The sequence below is a fragment of the Sardina pilchardus genome, chromosome 18, assembly GCF_963854185.1.
Source record: "Sardina pilchardus chromosome 18, fSarPil1.1, whole genome shotgun sequence".
Lineage (NCBI taxonomy): Eukaryota > Metazoa > Chordata > Actinopteri > Clupeiformes > Clupeidae > Sardina > Sardina pilchardus.
Window position 1 is genome coordinate 12,314,541 of NC_085011.1, and position 23,627 is coordinate 12,338,167.

At 41.6% G+C, this 23,627-nt stretch overlaps 3 protein-coding genes across 5 annotated transcripts; 1 reads left to right on the forward strand and 2 right to left on the reverse strand.

The window, feature by feature from the left end:
* Positions 1-1,121: 1,121 nt before the first annotated feature.
* On the reverse strand, positions 1,122-9,144 carry rhoua (ras homolog family member Ua). Its single transcript, XM_062519115.1, has 3 exons — positions 8,579-9,144; positions 8,154-8,212; positions 1,122-4,510 (listed from the first exon to the last, which is right to left on the reverse strand). The coding sequence occupies exons 1-3, from the start codon at positions 8,823-8,825 to the stop codon at positions 4,052-4,054; spliced, it is 765 nt and encodes a 254-aa protein (XP_062375099.1). The 5' UTR covers positions 8,826-9,144; the 3' UTR covers positions 1,122-4,051.
* A 701-nt stretch (positions 9,145-9,845) lies between these two features.
* On the forward strand, positions 9,846-15,255 carry pdcd2 (programmed cell death 2). Its single transcript, XM_062519394.1, has 6 exons — positions 9,846-10,443; positions 13,262-13,499; positions 13,880-14,013; positions 14,532-14,632; positions 14,760-14,873; positions 15,009-15,255. The coding sequence occupies exons 1-6, from the start codon at positions 10,128-10,130 to the stop codon at positions 15,174-15,176; spliced, it is 1,071 nt and encodes a 356-aa protein (XP_062375378.1). The 5' UTR covers positions 9,846-10,127; the 3' UTR covers positions 15,177-15,255.
* A 1,798-nt stretch (positions 15,256-17,053) lies between these two features.
* LOC134064235 (mucosal pentraxin-like) lies at positions 17,054-19,501 on the reverse strand. Of its 3 annotated transcripts, none has more exons than XM_062520078.1 (5): positions 19,388-19,454; positions 19,114-19,195; positions 18,938-19,009; positions 18,436-18,538; positions 17,054-17,837 (listed from the first exon to the last, which is right to left on the reverse strand). In XM_062520078.1, exons 3-5 carry the CDS (start codon positions 18,993-18,995, stop codon positions 17,327-17,329), a joined length of 672 nt encoding a protein of 223 aa, XP_062376062.1. In that variant the 5' UTR covers positions 18,996-19,009; positions 19,114-19,195; positions 19,388-19,454; the 3' UTR covers positions 17,054-17,326. The 3 variants fall into 3 exon arrangements, with proteins under 3 accessions (XP_062376062.1, XP_062376063.1, XP_062376061.1); XM_062520079.1 differs by having other exon boundaries at positions 19,098-19,195; positions 19,388-19,405; XM_062520077.1 differs by lacking the exon at positions 19,114-19,195 and having other exon boundaries at positions 19,388-19,501.
* Between the last annotated feature and the right edge of the window lie 4,126 nt (positions 19,502-23,627).

The window sequence follows — 23,627 nt, forward strand, 5'->3', positions numbered from 1 at the left end:
GCTCTTTGTTGGTGGTGCGCTGCCTCCTGAACTTGTGATGTGCTGCTTACACAACACAACAGCAGCAGCAGCAGCACAGCAGCCGTCGGCTCTATCAGGGTGACATTCTCCTCCCCTCGCCTGTGGGAATATCACATTTACGTAACTCCCCATTGCCTCAGACAGCGCACGCTAGGCACCCAATCTTACAATCTGTGGGCACAAGCTTGACTCGCGTCTTATCTGGTCTGTCTTGATGTCTTCTTGCATTTTTTTTTTGGTTCCTGTTTAGGGTGGCTATTTCTGAGCCCGATGTCTGCCTTGAGACGGGCGGGGGCCTCGATAGCCTCTGCTCCGGCTCACGTCTCGCTCATCTGCATGCGACTTGATGCAAAGTGATGTCCATGGCCCGAAAACATCACAGAGACTGAGCGTGGACACGATGCTGGCCGAGAGAGACACGTGTGGCAATTGGGAGACCTCACACATCCTCTGCAGCCCACACAAATGACTCAGAAACATTTCAGGCTCGCTGGCTGCTCTCTGAGTATCGTGACAGAGGATGTAGATCGGTGATTGCCTTCAGCTGGCCTTCCACAGGTCACCTCGTTTAAACGTGCAACGTCAGTACTATTGGCCAGGATGCAAGTACTGTAGTCAAAGAGAAAAAGACCCCGTGGCCTTGGATTTGGCTGCCAAGTTGAGTTTGCTGTTGTATTTCCCTGAAAATAACGTTTGTCATTTCAAGATTTAGCTTCAAGAAGCAACAAAGTCACTAAGTACTACAGCAGAATTCTTAAAGCCTACCATGTGTTCACATAAAATGATGTCAAGAATTAACTATGTTTCACAGCGGCAAAGCTCCTATGATCTTTGCTATTATTTTCTAGGCCTCACATATGGCATACATTAGAAGGGCATTCTTAAAGCACTGCAAAATATCATGAGGACTAATTTCTGCACGATTGATTTTAAGTTCAATTACATTTCATATTATCATAATGAAGCATGATTCATAAAGCAAGCTAATGAAGAGACCATGTGTCTCAACTGTTACACTGTATATCACAAATGTGGAGAGGAAAAGGCTTTCCCCAAAAGCATTAGCCATGGTCCCTGTCATAGACACAAGCACAAGAAGATATATCAGAGCTCTTTATTTGCAGATCATTAAAACACTACAGGCAGTTGTCGATTCTGATATGGACACTGTGTACAAGTTGTTACATCCATAAACTTTCCCCTGATGGTCATTTACAAACATTGCATTTGCACATACAGTATTACCACGTATAACACAGGGATATCTATAGATATCTATAGGATACATAGATAAGAAACACCACTTGTCACTGAGATCCCTAATACTGGTGGCAGTAATAGCAATCCATCAGGTCCATAGAACCCGTCTCGTATACATCACCTCCAGGTTGACACTAAAGGCCTTTGCACTTACAGAGTTCATTCTTCGGGTCACTCTATGCAGAACCCCCACCTCGCAGAACCCTCATCTCTCTTTCACATAACCAACAGCCTACATTCACGTCTGCCCTCTCCCCTGAACACCTTAAAGCTCAACACACCGATTCGCTGATTACACCTGATTTCTCAAACAACATCGTTCCATCCAAAAACATGCCGTGATACGGCTCCCCAGTTCCAGACACAATCACCACTGAGAGTCACAAGAGGAAAGGCTGAGTGAGTATGATAACGGATGAGGTCAATGTTGACTGAATTCCTTCTGGGTTACTCTTTCGATTAGGAAAGGGCTGCCGCTTTGACACCCTGATGAGATAACAAAGTGCAAGAGTTGAATCACAGCAATGGCACTTCTGGGAGAAACTTACTGGGGTTGGGGGTAGAAATGAGTCTGAGCTTATAAAGGAATGTACAGTTTGTTAACTGCAGGAGGTACATGTGTTGGTCCATAGCATTGACCAGTCCTTGCCTTGCCTTGGATCCAATATTCAGACAATTTGAGGTCAAACATCATAATGTCCTGCATATCAAGTGTGAACTTTCACTGTTCACACTTTCATTCTTTCCAACGTCACATACTGTTTTCTGTCAACCTAAAGACGCTTTCAGTTCACCACAATGTAACACACTGTTATCCCCTAAAGACATTTTCAGTTCACCAAAACGCAACATACTGTTATCCCTTAAAGATGCTTTCAGTCAAACCCTGATACAGTATGAGAACAAAATGGAGTCAATAGCCACAGTACAATGCCTGACGGACTATTCATTTGACAAGGAAGGTGACATTTTAAACTGATAACATAGTTCACACCTTTGTAGACCACCAAGGGTAAATAATGAAACAAAAACATGTACACTTTTTTTAACACAGATTGTGACACCAGCGTTTCAAATCAAAAATATGTACAGGCCATAACTGTTTCAGTGTTCTGCAAGATATAATGTGAATGGTTGAAGAATGGGACATACAGGGGGGAAAACATGGTATAGGTCTCGATATGGTAATGAATCCACAGTGTACATTCATTTACTGGACGCACAAGGAGGAAATGGTCATCACAATGATAAAACTGCAAAGAACTTCAAGAAAATGACAGAAGAATCATGACTGTGCCTAGTAGTTGTTTGTCACTAAAAGCGCTAACACTACACATTTGTCTGATCTCTTTGTGACTCCTGTTGCTGACTTAGAAAAATGGATAAAGAGTTCATAAAAACAGGAGACAAAGTCGTCATATGCTTTTGAAAAGTGCTCAACTATAAAAACATTTTAAACAGGGGAAAGGAGGTGTTACTCATCTGAACTTGGGCAAGAAGCCCCTTTTTGTCTCTGTCGCCTGTCTCATCTCAGATACACACGACATACCTCACCACTCATAACTCAAAACCTGCCTTTCCCACTATAGCGCTAGCCGGCACAGCGAAACTCTGCGATTGGTGCTTGGTGGTGATCATGTGTGTGTGTGTGTGTGTGTGTGTGTGTGGTGTTTGGGAGGGAGGGGGACGGCGGGTTGACATTTTGTTTATGACCTCCCAGCTGGTTCACTGACCAGAGAAGCAAAGTTCAGGCGATCTGCTAAATTCCCGCCCCAGTGGCGCAGCCCTGACCCCTGCGAGCTGTTTCGGGACGCCATATCTGAGTTGCGGCGTCTCAAAACGTAAACAAGCACAGTCCACACGGGCGTCGTGGAGGTGGCCACCCTGAAAGCAATGTGAGTGGGAGGGCCAACTGCGGTGGTGTACACACCTCATGAGCATGACGAAACAGCAACAGTAATCAGTAAAACTGATTAGTTGACAGAGTAACTAACAAAAAAAAAACACTAATCTCTTGCTTGCTCTGACTGATAATGGCACTATGTTTTTAAAACAATTCTTAGGCACTGTTAAAGTATGGGGGGGGGGGTATCCCCTTTTGAGTCCCTCATACACTGGGACTACATATGTGCGTGGGGGGAGGATGGGGTGGGGGGGTGGCACCGGGAAAACACAGAACAGGTTCAAAAAGACGACGACGTCTAGGTTCTTGGACTCATCTTTCTTCATCCCTCGCTCTTTGGCAGGGTTTTTGCTTTTCACAGTTTGCTGGCTGTCTGGAGCAGACGGAGGATCAAAGGACCAGGGGGCAAATCTGTGAGCAGTCTTAACATATTGCAGGAGACAGCTCCGCCACTCTGCTCCAGGTCCCTCTGTGTTACAGCGCTGGCCAGAGTGGAAAAATGGAGGGAGGGAAAGGGGGGCGGTGGGGGTGGGGGGGTCTGCTGGGGTGGAGAATCATCTTCTGAGGGGTTAAAAGGAGACCCTCGGAGCCTCTGGAATATCATAATGGTCAGCTTTTTCATGGTCCTTTGAAGTGATAGCCATGCGGTAAATGACCGTTGATCTGTTAGTGTCACGACTTAGGGTAGAATTTTTCCACCCTTTGTTCCACTTGCAGTTTAAACTCCTTCTGATCTTTGTTACCCCCAGAATCCCCCCTAAACACCCCACACTGAGGAGAGCCCCCCCCCCTTTGACCTTTGACCCCATACATAAACCAGGGGAGAGAGGAAAACCCCTCCACAGTTTGTCCCGACAGCCCCGAGCGCTAGGCCAGGCAGCAGTACTTTTTCCACCAGGACTTGGACAGCTTCTTCATCTTGTCCGGCGTGCGCTTCTTCAGCTTGTGCTGCTGCTGCTGCTGGCTGTCGCTGTGCTGGATGCTGGCCAAGATGGCGGCGTCGAACACCTCCTTCAGGTTCTTCTGGGTCAGCGCCGAGCACTCCATGTACGAGATGGCGCGCGCGTCCTCGGCACACTGCCGGGCCTCGTCCAGCTCCACCGGCCGCTCCTTGTACTTGGCCAGCTCGATCAGCACCTTGACGTCCTCGCGGAGGTCCGACTGGGTGCCCACCAGGATGACGGGCGAGCGCGGGCAGTGCCTCCGGATCTCGGGGACCCATTTCTCCGTGACGTTCTGGAAGGAGGAGGGCGCCACCACGCTAAAGCACAGCAGGAAGACGTCGGCGTTGGTGTAGCAGAAGGAGCGGAGCTTGTCAAACTCATCCTGTAAAAGACACGGCAAGGTCAGACTCCATCTGTGCCGGACAACAAAAGAGTGCCAAGAGACTTCTGATATGATGGGTGTCATGGGTTTATGAGGAAACAAAAGGTGCTAAAAACACCAGGTTCCTGGTTGACACCAAAAGCATTCATACGCATTAAAAAAATGTATATTTACACTGTACTGTACATTGTTTGGGATGAATGTATTAATGTGTAAATCAGTCATCATCATATCACCAAGCTTATGGCTACAACAGAGCCTTAGCTGGTCTCAAGTGACTAATGACAATAGCAACAAAGGCAAAATGGCGAAGCACAGACACACTGAACATTTTTTTGCAGACATGTATTGAGAGACACCTGGACTCTCGCCAAAAACACAGTGAAAAATAAGGAAGTACAAGTCAGTCCTCCCCCATCCAGAATAAAAAACCATATTTCTGCCAGGAAGACCTTACCAACCTGAGGCGCTCAAAGCCATTTCCACCATCTGAGGGGAAAATATGAAGACTATAGCACATGATCTGCTGATTAAGGTATTGCATAAGGATGAACTGTTTTATCATTGCTGGAAGGGCTAACTTGTGATTGTGTGATACACACATGATAACAGTCTTGAAGCCACTTCTGTTCTGCACTGTTTTTTCCATCTCCACCAGATCATCACATGTTTCTTGACATAGGCCTCTTTTACAGTATTCTTCTGTTCTGCGTTGTGACTGAAATACTTACATTTGGTTCATGTATCTTTGTGACTTGTTCAAGTTGAACATAAAGAAACAGCCCTATAATGTCTGCTTTATTTTTGTAACCTAATGCAGTGTAAGAAACTTGACAGATACAAAATCAAAATGTTTGCTCTTAGTGAGGACTAAGAGCAAACATTTTCACAGCTTTCTGCTGGAGGTGGAATGTCTTACTGTTAGAACTAATGCCAGCTGCACAGTTCTTGAAACACTAACAATTTCAAATTGAATTGGGTCTAACCAAATGCTCAATTTCAGCCCTGAGGCCAACTGAGAGATGCCATAGAAGCCCTGCCAAAGACACCTCTCCGTACTGCGCCTGCATTTCTGAGAGCTAAATAAAAGCTAAGAACCAGAGCTTCATTTGGTCATACTGATGGCAGTGTTTTTATCCCAAATGACCACCCACTGAAGTTTCACCCAGGGGCCGTAAGAGGGCTTATCTCCTGTAACGTGCTTTTAATCCTGTCATCTGGCTACTTGCGCAACGCACCGGTGATTACCTATCATTCTCACACATCTGAACCCTCTGTGATGTGAGCACACGCAAGATAACTGTAGCATTCCAGAGCCAAATTGTGTATGTGTTGTTTATTAACAAAGCATTCCATCTCCCTCTCTCTCTTTCTCTCTCTCTCTCTCTCTCTCCCCCTCCCTCTCTGTGTATTTCGTTCTGCAGCTCTTCTGATAGTACATGCTCATACACCCAAGTCATTTCCTGAAAGAAGCGAGTTAATGAGGTCTATTCGCCTCAGGAGTGTTGAGGATGGAGGATTGGAGATTCATTTTTAGAAAGACTGGAAGTTAAGTACTTTTGTGAGGATGTTAATTAACTCCAGCGCATCACTGAGTCACGTAGAAGAGTATGCCTGCACGCTATGTACGTGACTGCCATCATATAGTGACTCAGAAGATCAAATAAATATAGACCAATTTAAATTGGGCACAGTCTGTGATTCTATCATATGTTATATCAGTGTTCTGGTCCAAAATCTCTTCAACATACTGGGTGTAACTGAGCTATAAGCAATTCCAGCCAATCAACACATGTGCCTCAGGATTATAGAATATGATTGATTGCTGAGATATAATATCAGCGTTGTTTCGCATAGCCAAATTGAGGGCTGCATATGTTGACAGATGTAGCTACATTCATTTTGATCTGATAATAGCCAGTAATAGCACTGGATGAGATGTTCAACTCTAACCCCAGTCTTAGTGTTTGGCCTGGTTGTGGGCCGCTCCCTTCCAGAGCGGCAGGCCCAGAACTCTCTGAACCCTGGCTGTGCTGTGCTGCCTCCAGTTGGGAGACTCAGTGTGTGTGTCTAGACAGGACTGCTCCAGATCTCTCTTGGCTTGGCTTCCCGTTGGCTCTCTCTAAATTTTGCTCTCTATCTCACGTTTTCCTCTTGCTCACTCTCTCTCTCTCTCTATCTCACGTTTTCCTCTTTCTCTCTCTCTCTCTCTCTCTCTCTCACTCTCTCTATATCTCACGTTTTCTCTCTCCCTCAGTCTCTCCATCTCGCCCTGAAAAACTCTCTCATTCAGGACGACACAGACACAAACAGACACACGCAGACACGCGCACACACACACACACACACTCACGCACACACGCACGCACGCACGTACGTACGCACGCACCCACGCACGCACGCACGCACGCACGCACGCACGCACGCACGCACGCACGCACACACACGCGCACACACAAAACTGTTCATTTCGGCCCCAGGTCACTTCTCTCTCTTCCTTTCTTAATTGCTTTCTTTTAAACTCTCACTATCTCTCTCCAACTCTCTCTCTCTCTCTCTCTCACACACACACACACACACACACACACATACAAAATATCTCCTGCTCTCAACCTCTCCCTTGCTTTCTTAATCTCTCTCTTCTCGCTCTCCCTTTTTCTCTACCCACAGCCGGTTCCAGTCCCCCCCCCCCCCCCCGCCATCCTCCTGAAAAACACAAGGCTCACATTTCTTTTGACCAGCCCCAGCTGCGACTCCACTTAGGCATGGTCTCCTTAGCCCAGCCTAATTCATCACCATTACCCCCGTTTCTCGACTCTGCACGCCCCCCCTAGAGCGCTCCTGCCTGGGCTGAACCCCTGCCACACATCAGGGCAGGCACTTGCTCCACTGGAGCCTCTGCTTCTGGGTCGACCTCAGCGCGTCTACAGGCTAAGTTCAGTGAAGGACAAGTGACAAGTGTTGAGCGGACGTTCCACAAGTCCACGTCAGACGGAGCAGACCACGAAAACCACAGCTCACCACTGACCTTGAGCCAAAAGTCTTTGACATCGGCGGTTGCATTTCGGTGGATACATTACAACTGGGTAACCTCATTTCAGCAAACTATTCAAGGGGGCTCAGGAGACTCTGGTCACACACTTCGTGCTCTCCCCACCACAGACATTTCAAGGGCAGAGCAGAATCAGCAGGATATAATGTTATCTAGTTTAACACTGCAAGTGTTGGAGTCAAACACAGGTACTGAAGGATGCTGATGTGTTTGCTGTGAATGACTGGCTTTTACTTTACCATCTTAATTACACCCTGGCTCTCACCCTGACCCAGTCACCCTCCCCGTCTACTGTAAGTCCCACATTCAACTGAACAGAAGGCTTGTCAGTATCCTTAAAGGAGTGCGCTGACATCTTCGAGTGTTTGCAGAACTGCACAGGGGACGTGCAGTGTAATCAACATAGTGTTGTTTTTATAAACAGACTATGTCACGCGTTTACATTATGCCTTAAACCACACTTCTTGGCCTCGACAGAACAGCCCTCGCAGCAATAGCCATATCCATTAGACATGCTCTCTCACTCTGAAAGTAAAATCAAATGACAACAAACCCAAAACAAAATGTACATCATGTAAATAAGAAACAAACCTGGCCCGCTGTGTCACACAGCTGGAGCTTCACCGGCCTGCCATCAACCGCCACCACCGCTGAGGGGGAAGAAAAGTAAACACAAATAGATGAGATGGACCTTCAACTCTCTGTCAACTCCTGCTGTTCATAACTTTAGGCAGTCAGATAAGTTTCACAAATATACGCTTGTGTCTGCTACTTAAAATTACAGGAAAAACACATGTGAGGAAATCCAAACAAATCTCTCAGAAAATTGGATATATTTATCCAATTAAATACTAATACCACAGAAAACTAATATTAGGCCTATATCATGTCATAACCCATATTTGCAAAGAGGAATTACCCAGACATATTAGGCCTATAGCTGTTTTTTTTTCTGAACACGGCAGGCTATACACATTTCAACTGAATTCTACGTTATAAACAGATTATTTAATTACCTGAAAAGTTGTCAAAGGCAGTTGGTACATATTCAGTTGGATATCCATTTGTTGTGTAGCTTACAATGAGGCTGGTCTTTCCAACCGCCCCGTCACCAACAAGCACACATTTCACCTTGCGCTCAACTGCGGCACCAGACCGACACTTTGCCCCAGAAGAATCTTTACTCCGAAATCTCCGCGGTGGCACTGGCGGAACAACCGACACTGTTACGGGTTTGTATTCTCCAACAGCCTGCGGAGGCATGTCTGTGAGGAACCGAACGACCAGGAGTTAATCCCAGTTTCGCCAATCCATTGGTTTATTCGTCCCACATCACACAAGGGACTGTTACAGTTCATTTACGTATCGGGCTCCACTTTATGTCGACTTTCCATAGCGAAGAACAAACAAATCACTTTTGCAGGTGAAACTTATCCAACGTGAAAACATAACCTAATTCTTCCAAGAGCCCTGAAGTGGAGGGCGGCATTCGGTTCAGCCCTCTCTTGGTGAGGAGTCACTGCTCCACTTCTCTTGTCCCAGTCCCCCACTACAGCCTCCGCGATCTACTACACTAAACAGCATGACATCATTGTGTGTGTGTGAGGAGAGAGGGAGTGAGGAAAGAATATCCTCAACTTGCTAACCAATGGGGGGCCAGTGGGATTTAATGAAAGCGCCTCAGTTTGAAGAAGTTTCATTGCAATAGGCTATAGGAGACAGTTTAGTTAGCTTATTAAAATATTTAGAAACGTGGAGTAGGCTAACATGCGTGCAATTAGCAAATCTAGCAAATTAGTTTAATTATGCGACCAGTGGGCCTATAATTAATCATGCGACTTATCGTAGGCCTATCACTCAGCCAAATTAATAGGCCTACATGTGAACAATAGCTATCCGTGCACATTTCATTTTTTTACATTACAGTTTGCTTTTTTACCATTTTATTTTTGTTCGTTTCACTTTAGGTGCACTTGCTAGAATGTGAGATATGGGAGTTCTGCCACCTAGTGGAATTAAATGTGCTTTGGGGAAGAATGGTCAGTCAGTGATGGAAATTTCAGCCTACTGACTTACTGCCTAGGCTCTTCAAAACACATGATTTGTGCTTGGTATATAGCGGTGATTATTTTCATTCTGTTTGTTTGTTGTTGTTGTTGTTGTTGTTGTTGTTGTTGTTGTTTTTACCTTTGATTTTTTTTTTTTTTTGAGTATCCTATCGTGTCAAATCAGGCTTGGGTTATTGCCCAAAGTTTGTTTAGGCTACAGCAAATAATGGTGAAAGGAGGCAGCTTCCCAAATTACAGTAATCATTGTGTCGTTTTGTATCTAGATGACACCGACGCCTTGCATATGGTTCCATTGCATGTTGATGGAAGCTCTTTAGCTACAATGTAGCATTACTCGAAAAAGAAATAGCGGAACCTTTTGTTCGACATTTTTGTTCCACACGAGATTTGAATTCGGAACAACCATATCGCCACATTGGGCCAGAGCAAGTAGCCTACATTTACCTTGTTGATAGTTAGGCTATTTTATGAACCAAATGTATTAGTTATTTTTAAAATGGAAGCTACTTCTTCAAACACCCCCAACAAAGAAACGGGGGTTGCGTTGGGATTTGTTGAAGAGGCTGACGCCTGGCAGCTCCGAAGTTCTCAGTTTCCCAGTAAAGTGGGTGGTAGACCTGCTTGGTTGAGCCAGTCGGATTTACCATCTCAGCCAGATCTGACATGTGCAAAATGTCAGCTCCCCACAGCATTTTTACTGCAAGTCTATGCCCCGATTGTCGGCCAGGACTGGAGTTTTCATAGGACGCTTTTTGTATTCTGTTGCAAGACACCAACCTGCCACACACGGAACGATAATCAGTGCTTCAAAGGTAAGGTTATTGTATGGAATGAAATTACTGAAAAAACGTTTGTATACCTGTAGATTATAGTTTGTACTCGTAGAAATGTTTTGTACTCGTAAAAAAAAAATGTGTACATGAAAAATAATTTTGTATGCCTGTAGATTATAGTTTGTACTCGTATAAATGTTTTGTACTCGTAAAAAAAAAAATCGTACATGAAAAATAATTTTGTCCTTGTAAAAAAATGTTTTTTGTGTCTGCAACAAAGTTTTGAGCTTGTAATAAAAACCTGTCCTTGTAATATTTTTTTTTTTCTACCAATACAAAATCCTGGTACGAACACAAAACTCTTTTCTACAAGCACAGAATCCTGGTACGAACACAAAACTTTTTTCTACAAGCACGGAATCCTGGTACGAACACAAAACTTTTTTTGGAACTTTTTTGGAATTAGCCAATCACCATGCTATCTCAAAGTAGCCAGCCAATCACAACACTGCTATCTCAAAGTAGCCAATCACCACAAATCCACCGGCCAATTACTTTGCCTCCTTGATTTTTCCTCCTCTTAACGTGACCTGATTTAGCCAAAGATCTCACGGGAACTATCTATCAAACTTTGCTTCATCTTCATATCATTTTGGTGGAAACGTGGTGCTAAATTCCCATAAACTTTGTTCAGTGAACTGGTAAAACCGTTCGTTTGTAAGCAAAATCAAAAATCACGATCTTTCAGTTTGTTTACCATTACCTAGCAACCACAGCATAGTCATTCAAATGTCAGTCATTTCCTTTGTTTCACGTGGAAATTACGAGTAGTGTAGTGGAGAAGTGAACGGGTTTGAAATCTGAGATCACAAGTTCAAATTTCAGTACAGGCTTTTTTTGCATGCCAAAATAAAATATTGTGAAAGTATGTGCAAATGACTCTCTTTTCTTTGTTGCCTTTACCTCGCGGCAAATAAGAGTTTGTGCACCTGTCATAGGGAGGGAAAGTGAAAACCAGCGCCCCAAGTGGTTGCGTTCCTATCGAAGATCAGCTCCAATGTTAAGTCCCATAGACCGACTTTTCAAAAAAATACTACGCAGCTATACCAGCGATCTTATCCACCAAAAATATTTTTCAGTCTGCATACTGTAATAATCTACTAACTGTGAAAATATCAGACCCTATTTCGCCTTATTTAAAAAAACCGTAATTGCTCGTTTCATTTCATAAATGAACTACAACTTCAAGTGACGTGACACCCTCCCACGACGTTACTCACCTAGCATGGTTTGTTTATTAGCCTGTTAGCTAGTTGGTTAGTTAGTAGACAATCACACTTACTGCCAGCTCTTGTGTGAGTAGAAGCACAACACAAGTTATCCCAACATAAAGGTAATTACCACGCGGTTTACATCGCTCTCTGTTATTACAAAAATATGATAAGCCAGTTAAGCAAATTGCCGTTTTGATCAGTTGGAGATGAAGCGCCCAAACTGGTGACGTCAAATGCTACTGTAGCTAGCTACTGTAGTTCGTTATCACCATGTTACAAACAAACTCAAAACAATTAAACTGATCCTAAAAAATAAAGTATGACCACTCGAAGCAATAGAGCTGACCTACATGCATAGCATATTGAAGGCATTTAGCTAACTTCCCATCGTGGGCCGAGATATATTTTTTCTAAAAGAAAATCCCATCCTCTCCCGCTAGCCTCTAGGAACGCAACCACCAGATGGCGATGAGATTACTTTCCCTCCCTATTGTCTAGTTTTAATCGTTGTTTCGCAGCAAAGGAAATGACTGACATTTGAATGACTATGCTGTGGTTGCTAGGTAACGGTAAACAAACTGAAAGATCGTGATTTTTGATTTTGCTTACAAACGGACGGTTTTACCAGTTCACTGAACAAAGTGTATGGGAATTTAGCACCACGTTTCCACCAAAATGATATGAAGATGAAGCAAAGTTTGATAGATAGCTCCCGTGAGATCTTTGGCTAAATCAGGTCACGTTAAGTGGAGGAAAAATCAAGGAGGCAAAGTATGGCCGGTGGATTTGTGGTGATTGGCTACTTTGAGATAGCAGTGTTGTGATTGGCTGGCTATTTTGAGATAGCATGGTGATTGGCTAATTCCAAAAAAAGTTTTGTGTTCGTACCAGGATTCCGTGCTTGTAGAAAAAAGTTTTGTGTTCGTACCAGGATTCTGTGCTTGTAGAAAAAAGTTTTGTGTTCGTACCAGGATTTTGTGTTGGTAGAAAAAAAATATTTATTACAAGGACAGGTTTTTATTACAAGCTCAAAACTTTGTTACAGACACAAAAAACATTTTTACAAGGACAAAATTATTTTTCATGTACAAATCTTTTTTTTACGAGTACAAACCATTTCTACGAGTACAAACTATAATCTACAGGCATACAAAATTATTTTTCATGTACACATTTTTTTTGTACGAGTACAAACCATTTCTACGAGTACAAACTATAATCTACAGGCATACAAACGTTTTTTCAGTAATTTCATTCCATATTATTGCTCAAAACAACATAGCCTTGCTCATCACATAGACTACTACAGTGTGTTCATAGTGCTTGAGCAACAGCCAGAGAGTAGGCTACAGGTGTGTGCTTCTCAGGACGTTGTTTTCTGGTTAAGTTTACTCTACTTTTAGAGATTCTTGTGCTTGACAGATGTGCATAATATGAAAAAAGATTCTTCTGTTATTTAGGCCTAACTTAAGTGCCTTTGCTCTTCATGTGTTCTGTTTTTGTTGTTCTGCCAGTTGTTATTTATTTTGTGTTAGGCCTATCCTATGGTGAATGTTGATTCATTTTTGTGCTTGTGTTCACAGTGTTTAGAAGTCAGTTATCAAGGAAAAATGACTTTTACCCTTATGACCCACCACCGGAGGAGGAACCAGAAGAGAGCAGTAGTAGTGTGCTGGAGTCAGGAATTAAGCTCTGCAGAGTGTGTGGTTGTCCAGGACAAAAGGCTTGTTCACGCTGTCATGCTGTTACTTACTGCAGCAAGGATCACCAGACCATAGACTGGAAACACAGTCATAAGAAAGAATGTTGTAAAGAAGGCAAGTGGATTTAATTTTTTTATTAGCCTGTTATTATTGATTTACACATTTGTAGTTATCAGGCCTTTTCATTCAAACTGATACTGATTCAATTTGAATTAGATGGGATAAAACATTAGTCATTCCTTGTCAAATGAAACAAAATCCTAATCTAGGAAAATGGTTGCTGCACTATTCAGTGTGTTAATATGTGCTTTGCCACAGTATGATTGGACCAAGTTTGTAATACATGGCCATTGAATTTACATGGGGCCCTAGTTGTAAAAGTGAATGTCAAGGGCTGAAAAAAATTCTTATTCGATTTCACGTGGAATTACCTTCATGCCATTGGTTGTGTTGGTACCAGAATATTTCTTACATTTTATGCTCATCTGTTGCAGCTAGCATCACAGTGTCTACCTCGCCGTTCCTGTTTGCTGAGTTTGAGCTGGTCACGGAGCCTGAGGAGTTAGAGGAAAAAGATGAGTCTAATGTCGCAGACGATGTGGAGGACTGCGACACTCACCACACTGATAACGGTACATATATGGAAATACCAACACACATCAGACCTGTACTCAGAAGACTGAAGCCACAAGAGAATGGGTCTGGGAAGTGGGAACCCTTTGTTTACCTCAGATTTCCAAGGGGCATAACCAGCAGTAGAATGAAATTGCTACATTAAACTCACACCCAAACGTTTAAGAAGTAGAGTGAGTCAACATATCCGTCTTGTAAACTAATGTTTTGAATGCAGTTGCTCACACAGTTCCAAAGAAGATACACGTCTGTGTTGTGTTATACTGATGCCATCATTGCAGACATCGGTTGTGTTAAATAGCCCACCTAACCATACTGCTCTGTCATTTAGCCTGCCCCATGGCGGATAAGCAGTTGTGATTAGTTGTCTATATATACTATAGTTGTCTTTGATTTAGGGAATTTGAATTTGAATTTATCAGATGGATTTGCAGAGCATATTCAAATGCACTCACAGATTCATTTGGGTTCACCCTGGCTATCTGATCACAGTCTCCCTTGTATCTCCCCCTCCTAGACTTGGATGAAAATGAGCTTGAGGGCATGGCCTTTCATGAAACACAGGACAGCAAAGTGGTTCAGATATTTAAACAGAGGACATCTGTAGAGCCACATCAGGTTTGCTATTCATTTGTTTCTGAATGCTGTTTGATTGGTTGAGCCATAGATTAATTACAATCCATAGGCCTGACTGAGGGTGTCTGATGTTAGATTGAATGTAACCTGTTTTTTCTGTGAACTACAGGTTCTGCGATACGAAAGAGGTGGAGTTCCCCTATGGGTGTCCTCTGAGCATAAAACTCTGGAGGAGAATATTCCCAAATGTCCATGTGGTGCCAAAAGAATATTTGAATTTCAGGTTAGTTTCAAAATGTATCTGAAGAAACAAAGTTAGCTATTCAATTACTGGCATCATGCAGGTGTGCTGGGAGAAGAAGAGTCGACTGGAAGCCACCGCTCTAACTTCTATATGCCCATTGATTTATCTTTTAAGATTATGCCGCAGTTACTCATCAACCTGAAGGTGGACAGCACAGATGCCTCCATTGACTGGGGAACCTTGTTGGTCTATACATGTGCAGACAGCTGTCAGCAGGGCAACAAGTACGTCCCAGAATTCATCTGGAAACAGGACTTTTCAATGGATCAACTTCCAGTGTAAATAGCATAGCTGTGAAAGAAAAAACTGTACATAGGATGACTGGTGAAATGAACATAAATGTAGTAAGAGACACAAGAAATGCACTTCTGTTTTTTTCTATCAATATGGTAATAATCCTAATCGCTAATTAAATGATTGCTTGTGTATGAAATACAGGTGTGATGAAATACACAGGGTTTTTTGGAATAGCGATTGCGTAATGTTACATAATTGATTAGTTCTTTTAAAATAAAATCAAGTTGCCTTTATATAGACTGAGTAGTATACGGCTTTCTGTTTTACGGAGTGTAACGATTAACAGTAGCCTATTTCCCTTGTAAACTGAAAAATCAATTGACAGTTTCACACAACACTACTGATGGAGTGTGCAAATTATGACATCTGCTGACTAACCAAACTATAGCTGGCAGTACTTGTTCAAAGTAGGTTACTTTAAATGACTTATTCTTCTGTGACACTTGTAAACCTTAGTAGGAGCCAGACAATCTTATAAATGATGATAGGCCTACATTCAGTGTTTCATCCACTCTAACGCTAACAACATCATTGTCATCAATGTCTTTACATAGTTTCTTCAACAACTGTGTTTGCAAATATGGAAAAAAAATGTCATATTTACCATACCAAGCAGTTAAGATGAGTTGACACGGCAACTCACTTCTGGCTGGGTAGATTCTCAACACCAGGGCCAGTTCTGCCTTATAAGTCCACCCTCAACAGGAGGGTTCGGAGAACAATGAGAACTTAAAGAGACCCTATGCAACTTTCTGCAGGAGACGATCGCTCCTTGTTTACATCTGGAAGTCTGAGACGAAGAACCACGCTTGCAATTTATATATTTAAATATAGCCTATACATAAAAATAAATAAATATACACGCTAAAGCTGTCGGGGAAGCTCTGCAGAGAAAATGCAAGCATAAAACGAGCGAAAACGAAAAACAAAACCGAAACCAGAGATGAAATCGCCAATCCTGCATAGTTCCTCTTTAAGAACAAGGGACTTGAATATTGCGGAATTAAGACCGATATACAGTATACACCTCAGAAGGACATACACACCAAACAAATGTAACCCTAGAAGCATGCAGCCCCTGAAATCTGAAATGAGAGCAACACTGGAAAAAAAAAATCCTCAATTTTTTTTTTTTTTTTTTTTAAAGGTAGACTAAACGCAAATATTTGCTATTTTACGATCCCGTGTCACGTGATCAGAGTGCAGCCTTTGCAGTTAGAAACTCTTGTCTGATCATTTATTTGCTCTCATGTCAGGTGAACAGAGTGTAATCGCTGCCTTTGCGGTTTGAAAATCGGACTTGATCATATCACGATATTATCGCAAATACTGTACAATATATCGTTCCATCATTGAAAGGCTTCCATAAGTTGTAACTGAGCATCATTTAGCCCTATGAGCACATATTATGGTCTGTTAACAAAATAACCAACAAAGCATCCTTTGTGAGTGAAAAACATCACCAAGAGATAGGGCTGAATGCAAGGTTTGGTCTCAGCTTTGGTGGGGACAGGACACATCCTTGTCACGATACCAAAATTATTGTTTCAATACCAATCAAATGTAAAATTCAATTTGATTTTGGTTAAATTCTCAAGCATTGCAGTGTATCCAAGTTCAGCAATTCTCAAAACTCCTGGGGCCTTCTGTTGCCACCGTGTTTCACACATGCAATGTTCAGATCTATTTGGACCATGATCATTGCCACTTGCAACTTCATTTTTCTTTTTTTGTAATACAGATAGTACTTGGTGACCTCGAGCAACAGGGCCTTATGTTGTAATCATATACTTTGAGGAGGACCCTCACCTGCAGTTTTTTACTAACTACTAAACTAAAAAAATACAACTTGCTACTTTGGCCCCAAATCATTATGTCATTTATTCATCCTTAATCAAAGTCATTATGGAATAACAAAAAAAGGGGAAGAACAGGCCTATGCAATACTATTAGACACTATTTTTAATCAGATACATTTTTGAAAGAGGTTATACAAAACAGTTATAAAATATGCTCATGATTTCAAATACAGAACACATTTTCTGGGACAATATTCTAGATTTATTTACTACTTAGCCTACTACTGCAGTTACGTTGATTTGTGATTGATTTGTTTACCCATTTATTTATCATCACTAATGAAAACAGCCATTTCTCTGACTGTCCTCAATGACAACATCTCCAACGATGGTGAAATCAAGGGCTCTCCAGTTGATAACATTACCGGGGGTGAAGTTCAGATCATTTGCAAAGCGCTGGATCTCACAAGCAGAAAGGACATAGTCCCACATGTGGACATCAGTGATCATCCCTACAAATGACTGCTTTGCATCAAACCCTCCATCCACTGCATCCTGCTCTTGTCCCAGCACTATGTTTAGCTCTCCATCCAGATTCCCCTTGAATCCGAGCTTCCTGGTACTTGGATTCCCGTTGATCCAGACCTGAGCCAATCCAGAGTTGGAATCCCAGGTGGTGCAGATGGAGTACCAGGTGTTTGGCTTGTCTGGTAGGCCATTAAATCGAGAGACTTTAGCACGTGTGAACACAAAAAGACCTTTGTTTGCTTCAATACTTAAGTCATTGTTACTGGCACTGGATGCAGTTGAAAAAAGAGAGTAGCCTCGAGTAAGGTCGGTAAAGAACCTGTAAAAGAAGAACAGTGCTGTTGTTTTATGTATGGATGGATTTTGTAGCGTACTGTTGGATGTCATGAGGGACAGCTTGAATATTTTTGCCAACAATACATTTGACCTTATTTGGCGGACACTTTTTAACCCAAAGCGACTCCCAACAAGGGAAACAATTAAGGTAGAGTGTGATGAGGACAAGTTAGTGCAGCAGTGAATGCTACTTCCATATGTCAAGTGTCAGTTCAAGTCAGGTGGTAAGTGCTAGAATTAGCAAGTTAAGTTGTACTGTAGGTAATGCTATGAGAGGAGATACTCTCTGAGCAGCTGTGTCTTGAGGAGTTTTTTGAAAGTAGAACAATGCCATTGTTTCATGTAGGTATGGATGGATTTTGTAGTGTACTGTTGGATCCAACCTATCACGAGGGGCAGCCTAATGCCTCAGTTGATGTTATTCATGCAAGTCACGAATGACATACTATGAACTCATGTAAATTCCTGATGATTCATGAGATATTACAGTAGGTTACATGGTATGGAGCAAATTAAATGAAGAGAGAAAATAAGACTGCATATCCAAGGCTGTCAATCATGCATAGAACACCAAGACCAACCTGAGGCAGACTGTTGCAGAGGTAAAGTTATTTCCTGATGGCTGGAGTCTGGCACGGGCAACATTGGACTCCACAGGAAACGTAAAAATTTTACCTGACAAATCTGTTTGGATAACAGTGAGAAGGAAATAGTTATCTGATCCGGTGTTTTATTACAATAATACATGTACAGCCAGAGCCAGGAATATGAAGTTACAGTATATCAGGCTTGATATCATGAAATATCATGAATTCATGCATGAATTAATTTATGATTCATGTATTGCTTCATTCCTTAATATCTCATGAATCTTCAGGAATGTACATGAGTTCATAGCCTATATCATTCGTGACCTCATGCATGAACAACACATCAACTAAAGCATTATGGGTGGTACATCATTATGAATTATTATTTATTATGCATGCTCATGATGCATGATCATGATAGTTCATGGTTGAATTCACAATATTTCATGTACCTTACCGTAAAGTGTTCTTTCTCTGTTATACTCTACCTTACCTTGAGGAGCAGCACAGCAAGCTGTGAAAAGGACGCTTGCAATCAAAAGCAACTGCATCCTTAAAAAGAAATCTGGAAATAAATAGTAAATTTAGCTAAAATGTCTTAAAAGTCAAATATACAGTATAGGTTACTTGTTATGCAATTAATATCAACTTACAATTTGTACATTTTACCTTATACAGAATTTTAAAGAAGAATCCTCTGTGGCCTCTGCCTGATGAAGGTCTAATGACTGAAAGCTTGCACTTTGTGCAACTGAGAATGCACAAAGACTGGAAGTGAGCGGATTCTTCTTTAAAATGACAAGATTACTCTAAATCCTGCACCTCACACGGATGAGCGGTGTTTTTTTTTACTTTTTTACCTTATACAGAATCAAATGGCTTTTTAAAAAATATATATCTTCGAAACTACCGTATGTATATGAAAAATATAGTTCACACTTACCCTCTCTGATCTAGTGAAGACGGGTTGACACTGGGAAGCTGGGAAGTCTGGGAAGCTTCTGCTCAACTCCAGGGCCAGCACTGCCTTATAAACTGACCATCAAGGGGGGTGGTCAGAGGACAGGTCTGAGCTGTTTTACTGGTTTGGAAATATTGTGCGATTAAGAATACAAAATAAATCCAGCCTTCGCAGGAAGAAAGTCCCAGTGGTGATCAATACTTCAAAAGGCTCTGCTAGACTTTTTCCGTTTCTCATATAATCTGAACAAATTGGGGGAACTGAGTGATATGTACCATAGAGAGTGGAAATATGTATTTTAACACAGGGGATATTAATGGACTGCCACTGCATGTGTAGGGTTGTAGATAGAAATGATAATTAATATATGCCCGTGACATTTTAGGTGCTCAACCCAGTGAAAGTGCATGAGGGGCACAGCAACATGACAAGTAGAGGCCCTCTTATACTATCATTGCTCTCAAAATCAACATGATTGTGTAATGACAATGTAATGGCACATTAATACTCACTGCTCTGGGCTGTCCACATGACTCTCTGCAGCACGTTGTGGTTGTTGGCAGTGCAGCTCAAAGCCCATCAGAGATGTTCTCTGTTGTGCCACTGTAGAAAGCCTAGGCTGTTATTAACCCCGAAACAGCCAAAGAAAATGTTCTGCTCATTATCAGATGTAAGGGAGGCAGCAGTGATCTCTGAAGTTGAATCTCACTTTAAAATCTGTGAAACCAACCACATGTCATACAGTATACGCAGCTGTGATTTGATGAATTTGAAAATTTCAGATTTCTGTAGGCCTATTTAGGGATGGACAAATATGGCTACATCAAAATATATTCTAAAATAGAATATCAAATAGCATAATTTTAAGCGCATCATAATTAAACTACAACAGACAGTATTCACGCCATGTATCAACGCAAAATACTGCATTTTTGTATTTTTAAAAATACTAAAAGTACCCTTTAAAGGGAGCATGACATTCCTTCTATATATTTTTATTTAATCTATTCCTTCATCACTGACTCTGTTGATTAAGTGGACAGTGTTTAAGAGCTTTTCTCTGCCTAGACATGCCATAAACCTACAACCATGCATCTACAATTTCAAAGCCAAAATATTGAGTTTCTCAGAGATGCACTCAAAACAGTCACAATTCAACTTGTATTAGTTGAGGCAAGTCATCATCAAGTCAACATTTTAAATGTATGCCCAGATTGCTTGATTTTACATTGTCTTATGCTGTTGATCAGCAGCTTTTAGTTATTTTTTTTAACTAACTGGTTAGGCTACCATGCTAGCGCTAAATGGTGTTTAAATTGATGCCAAGTAGCCTAGAAATCTAGACACCCTATCTTGATGTGGGTAGCCTATGGCTGGTCAGGCTGCCAAGGGCAAGAGGAAGGACATTCAGTGCATTACGGTTGGATGATTATACAGGGTTCCCACGGGTCAGGGAATTGATAGGCTATCATGGAATTTCAGAAGAGGCATTTCCAGTCAGGGAAAGTCAGGGAATTTGGTCAATTTGCATGCACAGTCAGGGAATATCAGGGAATTTTATTAACAGTAAATTATGTAATAGCCAAAACCTGGTGTGTATTCTCGTTTCATGTGTGGATGCACATTTAATGTTTTTGTTTTGCCCAAAACATTTCCCGCTCTAAAAATGTGCAACATTCTAGAATGCGATATCTTGGCTGGTGGCGTCACATGCCAGGGAAATGCCGGTTTCAAGAAAGTTGGCTGGACAACGAGGATTTCAAACACTAAATTATTGCCCGTTTCTTTATATCAGAGGTCATGGAAATTCTGTTTTATGGTCAGGGAAAGTCAGGGAAATGTCAGGGAATTTTAAGTCTGACTTAGAGTGGGAACCCTGTTAGTTCTCAAGAAACTGATAACTGAAGTTATCAAGAAACTTGAGGTTGATCTGAGTGGGAGTGTATTGTGTGTGTGAGTAGTTTTGCACTGGATTATCTTCAGACTATGCCGCTCCGTCCGGCAACATTTGTCTTGTGTGTCAATGCCTTGTATGTGGAGTGCTTTGGGTTGCACTCTGTGCAAACAAATAATATACAGTGGGTAGTATAAGTATTTGAACCCATGCTAAAGTTGACTAAAAAGAGGAATATAAAATCATCTTTTGACAATTGATTGTAATGCCTTAATTAAAGAAATGAGTAAAAATCAAACCACTAAGGACAAGGAACAACACTAAGGAAAGAATCTATCGTAAATAGATAAATGTTCCTCCTTAAATACAGGGGGCATAAGCATTTGGCCCCTATGTTAAATTCCCATAGGAGCAGGAGGATTTTTATATGTTTTTATTTTTAAAGGCCAGGTATTTCATGGATCCAGGATATTATGCATCCTGATAAAGTTCCCTTGGCCTTGACTTGACTTGAATCTATTCTGATCACAAGGTCTGGGCAATCACATCTCCAAAAGTATTGGCTTTACCGAACATATTTGCCAGTAGCCTATGTTTAAACTACACACCTATGAAATATTTTGATACAAAATACAAGCCATATTCTTGAACCCAATAAAACATAAATGAAAAATACTATTCACTGACTATAAATACGTATTTTAATATGTGTTGTGCCATCTGAAGGGCGAACCTGGGTCCCCAACTCTGGCTGTTGTTTGAAACATTGGGCTAGAGGCACTCAGGTTCACTTCAGCTGCCAAAAAACTACTGTATGTACCCACCAGAGTGTCACTTGTTGGCAAAGGCAATTCAAGTCTATAAATGCCTATACTGTAAATGGCTGCCCAAATAATAAGGTATTTGCGTGACACAAGATATGACTCACTTGTTAAGTCCCCAGAACTAGACATAATTTCAGCGGATTCTGAAAACACGTAGGCTATCTGTGAAACAAGCAGGACACAGTAATGAAAGATTTTTTTTTACACAATCTTGAACTAAGCAATATATTATTTGCACACAATTAGGTTAAGTGTTTTTTTCCCCTGTAAAGAAGATTGGAACACTCAGCATCTTGTTTAACACATCAACATCACAGAGTAGGCTACAGAAGAGCCTTCTGGAAATGATGTGGGCCTAAACCAACGAAACACTGTTCCTGCAAAGTTCCTGCTCAATAAATACTCCCGAAGCCTGCTCTGTTGGTGATGTTGTTTGCTCCCAAAGGTTGCTTTGTGGTCGTGTTTTTGTTTTATATGGTAAATACGTTTGGTTGTTGGTGGGCAACTGAGAATGTGATAAATAATGATAATGATGATGATGATGATGATGATGATGATGATGATGTGAAAGTGTGGTTGAATGAGAGGTCAAACCATTACACCTCAGAGTCAAGAGGATATACATTCCATTACCCGTTTGTTCACATACTGTAGCTGTGTTAGTTATGGGAACTTACAATGAGAAACATCATTAGGCCTAGGCTACTCTCCCCACTTCCTTGTAGACAGGAGACAGGTGAGGGTGGCAGTGGCACCAGCAGAAAATTGTATAGGGGTGGCCAGGTGAAATGTTAGGGTGACACTAGTCAATGCATGGGGGCCGGAATTTCTTTTTACATTTTGACTGCTAAACACATGAGCCCTAGGCTGTTTTAAGGGCATTTTCACTAGGCCTACCTTTAGTTAGAAGCATTTATCCTGGTCATTCTAAGTGCCATTCACACATGCTACATAGATTTTCTTTTCCAGCACAGTCTAGGCTATCCAGATCTGCCACAATGTATTAATACTTGCATTGATATCTCTATAATAACTTTTTACTAAGCATTGCAATGAACAAAGTAAAGGCAAAAAAGGGTTTATTTGTCCAACAAATTTGGATGCATATCTGTCTTGAATTGGATACCATACGTACAGGAGTTTGCCAGGATCTCAAAACCGGATTATGAACGTGCCTTGCCATAGAGAAACACGTTGGATTATGAACATGGCTATATGCCACAAAAAAAAAAAAAAAAAAAAACATACGTTAAGACATGGGGTAAGTGGAGCTAAACTAAGTTATTATTTTGCTGTCGCTTCGTCTGTTTCATAACATAGACGGTTAAAATAAAATAAAAAATAAGCTTTTACCAAGCCTAGCCTATGGCTGTTTTACCATAACATTTATTCCTGGAGGCACCCTTAATCCATGACTGATTATTACTTGCGCCTATAGCCTAAAAAACGAATGAGTTGTCAACATAATATAACAACTTGGTAGGCCTTGCCTACTTCAAATCAT

Excerpts from the sequence above, each read along its gene's own strand:
- LOC134064235 (XM_062520077.1), bottom strand. The coding sequence starts at position 18,995 with ATGCAGTTGCTTTTGATTGCAAGCGTCCTTTTCACAGCTTGCTGTGCT. Across the intron at positions 18,539-18,937 it reads TTGCTGTGCTGCTCCTCAAG|ATTTGTCAGGTAAAATTTTT; the intron begins GTAAGGTAGAGT and ends TTATCCAAACAG. Across the intron at positions 17,838-18,435 it reads TCTGCAACAGTCTGCCTCAG|GTTCTTTACCGACCTTACTC; the intron begins GTTGGTCTTGGT and ends CTTCTTTTACAG.
- pdcd2 (XM_062519394.1), top strand. The coding sequence starts at position 10,128 with ATGGAAGCTACTTCTTCAAACACCCCCAACAAAGAAACGGGGGTTGCG. Across the intron at positions 13,500-13,879 it reads GAATGTTGTAAAGAAGGCAA|CATCACAGTGTCTACCTCGC; the intron begins GTGGATTTAATT and ends TGTTGCAGCTAG. Across the intron at positions 14,633-14,759 it reads CATCTGTAGAGCCACATCAG|GTTCTGCGATACGAAAGAGG; the intron begins GTTTGCTATTCA and ends TGTGAACTACAG.
- rhoua (XM_062519115.1), bottom strand. The coding sequence starts at position 8,825 with ATGCCTCCGCAGGCTGTTGGAGAATACAAACCCGTAACAGTGTCGGTT. Across the intron at positions 8,213-8,578 it reads TGCCTTTGACAACTTTTCAG|CGGTGGTGGCGGTTGATGGC; the intron begins GTAATTAAATAA and ends CTTCCCCCTCAG. Across the intron at positions 4,511-8,153 it reads TGTGTGACACAGCGGGCCAG|GATGAGTTTGACAAGCTCCG; the intron begins GTTTGTTTCTTA and ends TGTCTTTTACAG.